At 58.9% G+C, this 10234-nt stretch overlaps 1 protein-coding gene and 1 long non-coding RNA gene across 3 annotated transcripts; one reads left to right on the top strand and one right to left on the bottom strand.

Moving 5' to 3' along the window:
• The first annotated feature begins 408 nt into the window (after positions 1–408).
• LOC113940743 (trifunctional enzyme subunit beta, mitochondrial-like) lies at positions 409–4649 on the top strand. The gene is given in 8 exon segments (XM_027631890.1): positions 409–705; positions 1395–1474; positions 1588–1635; positions 1933–2020; positions 3011–3085; positions 3676–3711; positions 3713–3841; positions 4495–4649. Coding segments are annotated over 8 exon segments (789 nt in total). The 3' UTR covers positions 4531–4649.
• A 4634-nt stretch (positions 4650–9283) lies between these two features.
• On the bottom strand, positions 9284–10228 carry LOC113940742. Of its 2 annotated transcripts, none has more exons than XR_003525527.1 (2): positions 10029–10228; positions 9284–9997 (listed from the first exon to the last, which is right to left on the bottom strand). It is a non-coding gene; the product is annotated as an uncharacterized LOC113940742 (long non-coding RNA). The 2 variants fall into 2 exon arrangements; XR_003525528.1 differs by having other exon boundaries at positions 9284–9967.
• Positions 10229–10234: the final 6 nt, after the last annotated feature.

Here is a 10234-nt window from a genome sequence, read left to right as displayed (position 1 = left end):
AACCCTTTGGGGAGAGGATTTAAACTGTCCTTTCCATGGCCTTTCCTCATCCCCAGCCCATGTGGGCACACTGTGGTGCAGTACAGTTAATATCCTGGAAGATTTTCCGTGTAGATCCACAGTTCCTTGTGCTCTTCATTGTAAAATTGGTCCTTTTTGTTAACAGGTTTGTTTAGCAGTTGGCACAGTTGAAGGTGGATATGTTTGGTCCTTCCCAGAGCTCTTAATTCCTCAAAACTCAGCACATGAACGTGAACTGATTTAGGGCTGGTTCTCCATTTAGGCTTTTTTAACCTAAATTTAAGTTCTTTTATCAGCTGTGGTAGTTCTTCCTTGCAGTAAATAACTTCAGCACTTTGTTTTTGCTGTCTTCGGAGAAAAAGTGAGCTACCTTCACTGTTTTTAGCCATGTTAAATATCCTGATGCCACAAATGGATTTTCCCTTTTTTCCTCTTCCCGCTTGTCATAAAAAGCACAATTTTCCGATTTTTTTTTTTTTTTCCCCCTTGGGAATCCCTGATGTGAAAATTCAGGTATATTTTCATGATTCTGATAGTTTAAAGTGCTTTTTGCCCTCGACAGGCAAAGACACAGTCACCAAGGACAACGGGATCCGGCCCTCCTCCATGGAGCAGATGGGGAAGCTGAAGCCCGCGTTTGTCAAGCCCTATGGAACTGTGACAGCAGCCAACTCCTCCTTCCTGGTAATAATTCCTGTTCCCATCACTGCCAGCCAGAGGGCAACACTGTCCACTCCATCCTCCCGTAGGCAGGTAGCTCAAGCTGGTGTAGTCTGGGAATGAGCATTCCCCTTTTTATGTCCCTGCCTCCAGATTTGCCAGGCACGACTCAGAGCTCAGTTGTAATCTGGTGAACTTGGGGACTGGATTGTTTTGTTCTGAAATCAATAACTGAACCCCTGAAGCTTGGGGTTCTCTCCCCTGTTTGCTGTTCTGTAGCTGTCTCCTGAGGGTTTGTCCTTCTCAGGCACCCACAGGAATTGTGTCCCGGGATGGGATTGATGATGTGATACTTCTGGAAGGCAGCAGCTTCAGTCTGAACTTCATGGGAGCCCAGAATGGTTTGGGTTGGGAGGGACATGAGAGATCACCCAGTGCCACCCCCTGCCATGGGCAGGGACACCTCCCACCAGCCCAGGTTGCTCCAAGCCCCGTCCAACCTGGACACTCCCAGGGATCCAGGGGCAGCCACAGCTTCTCTGGGCAACCTGAGCCAGAGCCTCCCCACCCTCCCAGGGAAGGATTCCTTCCCCATCTCCCTCCTCTCCCTGCCCTCTGGCAGTGGGAAGCCATTCCCTGTGTCCTGCTGGGCCTGTTGTGTGCAGGGGGTGCTGCTCCCTCAGCCCTGACCCGGCTTCTCCCGCCTCTTCCAGACGGACGGAGCGTCGGCGATGCTGATCATGTCCGAGGAGAAGGCCCTGGCCATGGGGTACAAACCCAAGGCCTACCTGAGGTAAGAGGGGCTGCTCCACGTGGCCTCTGCAGCCTGCCCTGGCTCCCTGCCCTGGCTCCCTGCCCTGGCTCCCTGCCCCTCTCCCTGTCCCTGACAGCCTTTCTCCCGCGCAGGGACTTCGTGTACGTGTCCCAGGATCCCAAGGACCAGCTGCTGCTGGGGTAGGTGGTGCTGGGGACCATTGGGAAGTGTCCCATCGGACACTGTGTCCCCTCAGGCCTTCCCACCCTGCTGGTGTGTGAGCTGGGGGCAGGAGGGGGAGCAGCTGGGGCAGGAACCCCCACCCAGGGTTGGAGGGGGCACCCCGGGAGTGACAGGGGTGGTGTCCCAGTGGGATTGGGATGGGCAGAGCTGTGCCATGGACCCTGCAGAGAGGGGATGTCACTGTGGCTGTGGCAGGGGGGCAGTGCCATGAGGAGACATTCAGGCAAGGCCTGTGTGTGCTCCCTGTCCTCCAGCCCAACATATGCCACCCCCAAAGTGCTGGAGAAGGCCGGGCTCACCCTGAACGACATCGACGTGTTCGAGTTCCACGAGGCCTTTGCTGTAAGTGCTCTGAGTCTGGAATTCCATCCTGTGGACATTTGCTGGCAGGGGGGGAAAGGCTCTGGTTGAGACCTCGCTCGAATGTCACCAGGAGTGATCCCACATTTGTGTCTAACAGAAGCACTGTGTGTGTTTTCACTCTGGAACATTTTTATGTGGACACAGTCCGTGTTAAGAGTGGCTTGTGTGGCTTGAAGTCACCAAAGGAACACAGATCCTTCTAAAACAGCGTGTAAAAAAAAGTCATTTTACTTTCCCAAGACCTTTGGGGGGAAAAAACCACTTCTGCAAATTATCTGCTGACGGGGCTGGGATATAAAATCATGGAAAGGCTTGAGGGGGGAGGGACCTTAAAGCTCACACAGTTCCCACCCCCTGCCATGGGCAGGGACACCTCCCACCAGCCCAGGTTGCTCCAAGCCCTGTCCAGCCTGGCCTTGGACACTTCCAGGGATCCAGGGGCAGCCACAGCTTCTCTGGGCAACCTGTGCCAGGGCCTCCCCACCCTCCCAGGGAAGAATTCCTTCCCAATATCCCCTCTCTCCCTGCCCTCTGGCAGTGTGAAGCCCTTCCCCCTTGTCCTGTCACTCCAGGCTCTGGTGAATAGTCCCTCTCCATCTTTCCTGCTGGCTCCTTCAGGCACTGGAAGGCCACAGTTATGTCTCCCAAGACCCTTCTCTTCTCCAGGCTGGACAGTCCCAGTTCTCTCACCTTTCCTCACTGCAGAGGGGCTTCATCCCCTTGACCACCTTGCTGGCTCTCTCTGGCCAGTGCGTTGCCATATTTGTTAATTGGCTTGTTAATTGGCCAGGCTCTGTTCCTAGTGACCCTCGAGCTGATATTTATTAGCAGGGCTGATCCTGTAAAGTATTTTTAGCTGGCTGTGCTTGTTTGGTGGCTGTAGCTCCTCTCAGGTGCTGTCACTGGCTGTAGGCTTCCCCCAAAGTCTGACACTGTCCTTGTTAACATCACCCCTCCCTTCCCTTGCAGGGCCAGATCCTGGCTAATCTGAAGGCCATGGATTCAGACTGGTTTGCACAGAACTACATGGGCAGGAAGTCAAAGGTAAGGCTCAGTCAGGACATTGTCACAGTCCCAGAATGGTTTGGGCCAAGGCCTGTCCAGCCTGGCCTTGGACACTCCCAGGGATCCAGGGGCAGCCACAGCTTCTCTGCCCAACCTGTGCCAGGGCCTCCCCACCCTCACAACCAGGAATTCCTTCCCAATCTCCCATCTCTCCCTGCCCTCTGGCAGTGGGAAGCCATTCCCTGTGTCCTGTCCCTCCATGCCTTGTCCCCAGTCTCTTTCCAGCTCTCCTGAAGCCCCTTTAGGCTCTGGAAGGGGCTCCAAGGTCTCCCTGGATCCTTCTCTTCCCCAGCTGAGCACCCCCAGCTCTCCCAGCCTGGCTCCAGAGCAGAGGGGCTCCAGCCCTGGCAGCATCTCCAGGGCCTCCTGTGGACCCACTTTTCTCTGCAGTCCAGTTTACCTGTGGGATGACTGGAATCCCTCCTGGCACTGCCCAGCCGGGCTCTGTGAGGGGCAGTGACGTTCCCTGAGCTCTGGGTTAGCAAATCCCAACGTGAGCAGTTTCTCTGGGATTAGGTGGAGGGATCCCCTCCCCGCCCTGTGACGTGTGTCCCCCCCTGTCCCCGCAGGTGGGAGCCCCTCCCCTGGACAAGTTCAATACCTGGGGGGGGGTCCCTGTCGCTGGGACACCCCTTCGGGGCCACCGGCTGCCGCCTGGTCATCACTGCTGCCCACAGGCTGAAGAAGGAGGGGGGACAGTTTGGCCTGGTGGCCGCCTGTGCTGCAGGGGGACAGGTAATGGTGCTGTGCTGGGGCACTGATCCCGCGGGAGAGGGGTGGGAATTGTGTGGCTGCTCCTGCCGGGGCTGTGGAATCCGGGGCTGTGGAATCCTCTCCGGTGACGCCAGCGGTGGGCACGGGGTGGTCACAACTCCCTGGGCACGTCTGGGTGGCCCCCGTCACCACCCAGGGCTGTCCCTTGTTCCCTGGGAGCAGAGCCCGACCCCTCCCCAGCTCCCCCCTCCTGTCAGGGGGTTGCAGAGCCAGAAGGTCCCCCCTGAGCCTCCTTTGCTCCAGGCTGAGCCCCCCCAGCTCCCTCAGCCCCTCCTGCTGCTCCAGCCCCTTCCCAGCTCCCTTCCCTTCCCTGCCCACGCTCCAGCCCCTCCCTGTGTCTCCTGTCTGAGGTCCCAGAGCTGCCCAGCACTGGAGGTGCCCCAGCAGTGCCAGCACAGGGAGGGCACTGCCCTGGCCCTGCTGCCCCAGCAGTGCTGGCACAGCCCCGGGGCCGTTGGCCTCCTGCCCCCCTGGGCACACCCGGGATTGTGCCCAGCCTGTGACTCACCTTCCCGGTGCTGTGGCCGGGAGCCCTGGGCCGTGTCTGTAATGATGAGTGTTTTCTCTCATCATCAGTCACTCCTGTGACGTCCTCTCCCTCTCTCCCCTTGCAGGGCCACGCGATGATCGTGGAGCTTTACCCCCAGTAAGCGGTGCCCGTCCGTCCCGTGCCCGGCGATGCCACCTCAATGCACTAACAAATCCTACACCCCCTCCTCCTCCGAGGGGGGGCTTTGTGGCCTTTATCAATCCCTTTTTAGCTACTCAGCCAGCGATTTGTATCTGATAAACACGCTCTATTCCACTTCCAGCAGAGGAAACAGCCAACGGGGCTCGGAGTCTCCGCAGGCTCCTCGTAACCTGTCTGCTCCCTTGGGGAACTCCGCAGGATTTCTCCCAGTGGGGAACAAAAATGATTGCAAAGCTCTGTACAGAGGACTGAGTTTGGAGACAGGGAGAACGTGAAGCAGTGGTGGTGGGTGGGCTGAGGGGGGGCGAATGCCGTGGGCAGGAGCAGCTCTTGGGGCAGTGGGGTCAGTCCCAGGGGCTGGGCTCGGAGGGGGCAGTTTTGCTGCACGATGTCCAAAGGCTGTTGGAATGAGCAAATTGCATCTGACAAATGAATGTCACCGAGGTAACAACCACAATAAATCAGGACAAAACACACGGAATGGCTCTTTTCTTTCCCTCCCCTCCCCTGAAATGCGTTGGGGACTGTTCCTGTGGCGTTTGCGGTGGAACTGCCACCAGGTGTTTGCTCTTCAAAATCATGGAATCACACACTGGTTTGGGTTGGAAGGGACTTTTAAAGGTCATCTAATCCACCCCCGAGTCCTTTTTATGACAGAAACAGTTTCTTCCACCCACCAGCTGCTGCCCAGCCCGACCTGGAGGCTCAGCTGAGATAAGGGAGAGATGTGACAGATTCCTCTTTATTCCTGCTGCCCCTCTGTGACTCTGCCCGCTGCTTTGCTCCTCAGGAAGTGTTTAAGGATGTCCTTAGGTCACGCAGAAAGGAAATCAGAAATGCAGAAGCTCAATCAGAACTTAATCTGGCCACTTCCGTAAAGGGTAATAAAAATGTTTTTGTAAATACATCAATAGGAAAAGGTGGGGCGAGGGAAACCTCCGTTCTCTGTCGGACGCGGGGGGGGGAGTGTAGGGACCAAAGCTCGACTCCCGGGGCAGGATTTCCTCAGCGTTCCCGGCTCTCACCAGCTCTGGGATTCGCTGTCCCGGACACAGCGAGTCCAAAGGGACACCCGCGTGTCCCGCCACTGGCTCCAGTAAATCCTCCTCTCGCCCGGCAGAGGGGGCCGAGTCCTCGTTTGATGGTTTTCGTTCCTAATCAGCTTCCAGAATAAAGAGATTACCTTACAGAGTACTTTCGTCCTGTAACTGTGCGGGGTCCAAACGGAGGGTGGAAGCAGCCCGGGAAAGTGGGAGAAGGCCGGGAAGGTGGGAGAAGGGGAAACCCGGGAGAGCGGGAGGAGTGTCGGGAGGGGGGTGGGAGCAGCCCCGAAGGGTGGAAGCGTTCCCAGGAGGGCGGGAGCAGCGGAGGGAAGGTGGGAACAACCCCGGGAAGGTCAGGGCAGTCCCGGGAGAGTGGGAACAGCCCCGGAGGGAGAGGGCAGCCCCGGGAAGGTGGGAGTAACCCGGGAAGGTGGGAGAAGCCCGGGAGGGGAAAAGGGGAAACCCGGGAGAGCGGGAGGAGTGTCGGGAGGGGGGGTGGGAGCGTTCCCAGGAGGGCGGGAGCAGCAGAGGGAAGGTGGGAACAACCCCGGGAAGGTCAGGGCAGTGCCAGGAGAGTGGGAACAGCCCCGGAGGGAGAGGGCAGCCCCGGGAAGGAGGGAGTAACGCCGGGAAGGCGGGAGCAGCGGAGAGAAGGTGGGAGCAGCCCCGGGAAGGACGGGGCAGTCCCAGGGGAGTGGGAGCAGCTCCGGAGGGAGAGGGCAGCCCCAGGAAGGTGGGAGTAACGCCGGGAAGGTCAGGGCAGTCCCGGGAGAGTGGGAACAGCTCCGGAGGGAGAGGGCAGCCCCGGGAAGGTGGGAGTAACGCCGGGAAGGTGGGAGCAGCCCCGGGAAGGAAAATGCAGTCTCGGCAGAGTGGGAGCAGCCCCGGGAAGGTGGGAGCAGTCCTGGGAGGGCGGGAGCGACCCGGGAAGGTGGGAATAACCCGGGAGGGTGGAAGAGCAGTCCCAGGAAGATGGGAGCAGTCCTCAGAGGAGCGGGAGCAGCCCGGGATGGTGGAACCAGCCGCGGGAAGGTGGGAGCAGACCGCGGGGTGCCGGCGCCCGGTGCGCTCCGAAACCTATTGTCGGTGGGAATCCCTTAATTCCATTACACCTCCCGCAGCAATCCGCTTAGGGGAAGCCGTGGAGCGGCTGAGAAAGGACGGGGCAGCGCTTAAACACACCTTGGCTTTATCCCGGGGGGAGAGAGCGCGGCGCAGGGCACGGGCAGAGCCGCGGGGCTCTCGGGTCCTCTGCCCGAGGCTCTGCCACCGGGATGGAGCCGCCTCCGCCGCTCCCGGGACAGCTTCACCCGGGATCCCTGTCCCCGCTGCCACCCCGGGTCACACGGGCTGCTCTGACGTTCCCCAGCCCAGCTGGGGCTGCTCCCAGTCCTGCAAAGATGCTGCCGGGGCTGGAGCCCCTCTGCTCTGGAGCCAGGCTGGGAGAGCTGGGGGTGCTCATCTGGGGAAGGGAAGGATCCAGGGAGACTTTGGAGCCCCTTCCAGAGCCTAAAGGGGCTCCAGGAGAGCTGGAGAGGGACTGGGGACAAGGGCTGGAGGGACAGGACACAGGGAATGGCTTCCACTGCCAGAGGGCAGGGAGAGGTGGGAGACTGGGAAGGAATTGTTGGCTGTGAGGGTGGGGAGGCCCTGGCCCAGGTTGCCCAGAGAAGCTGTGGCTGCCCCTGCATCCCTGGAAGTGTCCAAGGCCAGGCTGGAGCAACCTGGGCTGGTGGAAGGTGTCCCTGCCCATGGAATGAGATGGTCTTTAAGGTCCCTCCCCCCTCAGACCACCCTGTCACTGTAGGAATCCACCTGTGCCCGCTGCCCTGCAGCCCTTTCCCTGCTCCACCTTCATCCTCCCCACCTTCAGCAGAAAGGAAAGGCAAACACCCGTAAAAGGCGTGGAAAATTTTATTCTTTACTGATCTTTAATAGTTTTTCGTTTGGTTCAAACACAATAAATATTTCAGTAATAGCATCGAACAGACCAGACTCCACACCCACTGCAGAACCTGAACCCCCGGAGCCGGGACTCGGGGAGAGCCACCGGGGCTTTGCCAGGGCCAGCGTCCACTCCAGGGGACACACTCCGAGGGATGGGGCAGGGCAGTGTCCCTGCTGGGAGACGGGGAGGGAAGGGGGTGGATTTTGAAGTGGATTTTGAAGTGTCCGACCTGGAGCACGGCCCCAGCTCTGACCGGATGAACGACACTGGGAGGGTGAGGCAGCGAATTCCTGAGAACCTGGGGCAGGGACACCCCGGCCACTCCCCTGGAGACCAGCCCAGAGACCTCCCAAGCCAGGTCTGACCACACCCGGGTGGGCCAAAGGGTCCTCTACACACCAGCAGTGACCCTTTCCCACAAGCAAAGAGCTCCCGTTGTCACCACCAATAATTTGGGTTGGAAAAACCCTCAGAGTCCATCGAGCCCAACTGTCCCCCAGCCCTGCCCAGGCCACCCCTGACCCGTGTCCCCAAGGGCCACCTCCACAGGGCTTTTAAATCCCTGCAGGGATGGGGACTCCCCCCTGCCCTGGGCAGCTGTGCCAGGGTTGCACAGCCCTTTCAGGGAAGGAATTGTCCCAATATCCAACCCGCCCCTCTCCTGGCACAGCTTGAGGCTGTTCCCTCTTGTCCTCTCCCTGCCCCACCAAGAGCAGCCTCGGTGTCACCTCAGGCCCTGCTCTGACACAGCACAGGTGCCAAAAGCAGGAGCAGCCAAGGCTGTTTTCCCAAAAGCGCTGCTTCCCTAAGGATTGTCCAGGTCTATCCCAAACAGGCTTGGAGGAGAAGAGTTTAGGGGCCTCCCAGAGCTGACCCGAGATCAAAACAGCTCCGAGTCCCTGTGGCAGGTCCTCTATGAGCCAGGAGGTGACATCAGCCCTGCTGAAGGATCTGGAAGGTGCTCCCAGAGCCTCAGGAGCTCACGATCCCAGCGCTGCTCCCGGCTCTGGCAGAGCCCCTGGCTCAGGTGCCTGATGTTTATGAGAAGAGGCGGCTGCCAAGTCCCATCCAGGGGCTCCAGGAGAGCTGGAGAGGGACTGGGGACAAGGGATAGAGGGACAGGACACAGGGAATGGCTTCCCACTGCCAGAGGGCAGGGAGAGATGGGAGACTGGGAAGGAATTCCAGGCTGTGAGGGTGGGGAGGCCTTGGCACAGGTTGGGCAGAGAAGCTGTGGCTGCCCCTGGATCCCTGGAATTGTCCAAGGCTTGGAGCAACCCGAACTAACATTATCCCTGGAAGAACAGACAGCACAGGTCAGCTGAGGAGCTGAGGAGCCAGGACAGGTGCCCTCCATCCCCAGGAGCACATCCCCTGGGGAGGACAGAGCCCAGCCAGTGACCTCCCCCATGGGACATCCCCCTCAGGAGCTGTGACCCAGGAACACATTTATCCTTCAGACCCAACACCAGAGCAATGGATAAAGGGGTTGTTCCTCAGCTGCCACACCCCACCCTGCCCACGGGCTTTGCTCTCTGCTCGTTTCCCTTCCCCTCTCAGGATCCAGGAGCAGAAATCACTGGATTTCCACCAGCCCAAGGAGAACTCCCCCTCCTCAGCAGCACAGATCACTGAGGTGGGCTTTGCTCCCTCCCTGCTCTGGTGGCACCAGGGACAACCAGCCCAACCCACCACTGATTTAAGGAGACTTTTTTTTTTTAGTGTCAAGGTGCAATCAATTAAGGCACCAAAAGGACTCCCCAGAGACAAAGCCTGTGCAGAGGAAGCAGTTCCAGTTCAGGAGAGAGATGTTTCTCCTACACACCGAGGTTTGAGCTCAGACAACTCCTCCCAGCACCAGCAGCATCCCAGTCCTGCGGGCCCAGCCATGCCCGTGGGAAGAGCCAGGACCAGGCAAGGGCTGGGTTTGGGAGCCCAGAGCTCAGCTGGAGGCCTGAGGGAACAGCTCAGTCCTCCCCTGGCCCTGCAAACACACAACTAGACAGGAAACCATCCAACCCCCACGCTCTGCCATCCAACCGTGTCCCAGGGAAGTGTGTCCCAGTTTAAGGTTCCCTCTGATTCCCGGGCGAGCAGCACTGAAATTTATCTCCATAATTATGTTTCAGTGAACAGCATTAAACAGCCAAAAACTCAAGCGCAGCCCGGTTCATTTGCCCACTGAGGGTTTTTTTTTTTTTTTTCTCTGTACAACATCAGTAAAAGGGATGGGAGGAAGGGACTTTATTAAATAAACTCTGAAAACCACCCACCCCCTTTCCCGGCCACGTCGCAGCCACACGGACACGTGAGCACACGGACATCCAGAGCCTCCCACGGACATCCAGAGCCTCCCACCAACATCCAGAGCTTCCCATGATGGGTGGCAGCCCTGGGGGAGGTACCTGTTTGTTCCTCAGCCCTGAGGGAGGTACCTGTTTTATTCCTCAGCCCCAGGGGAGGTACCTGTTCACTCCTCAGCCCTGAGGGAGGTACCTGTTTGTTCCTCAGCCCCAGGGGAGGTACCTGCTCACTCCTCAGCCCCGGGGGAGGTACCTGTTCATTCTCAGCCCAGGGACAGGTACCTGTTTGTTCCTCAGCCCTGAGGGAGGTACCTGTTTGTTCCTCAGCCCAGGGGGAGGTACCTGTTTGTTCCTCAGCCCTGGGGGAGG

Source organism: Corapipo altera, unplaced genomic scaffold (assembly GCF_003945725.1).
Source record: "Corapipo altera isolate COAL_440 unplaced genomic scaffold, ASM394572v1 129885, whole genome shotgun sequence".
NCBI lineage: Eukaryota > Metazoa > Chordata > Aves > Passeriformes > Pipridae > Corapipo > Corapipo altera.
This window is presented reverse-complemented; position numbering and strand designations above follow the sequence as displayed.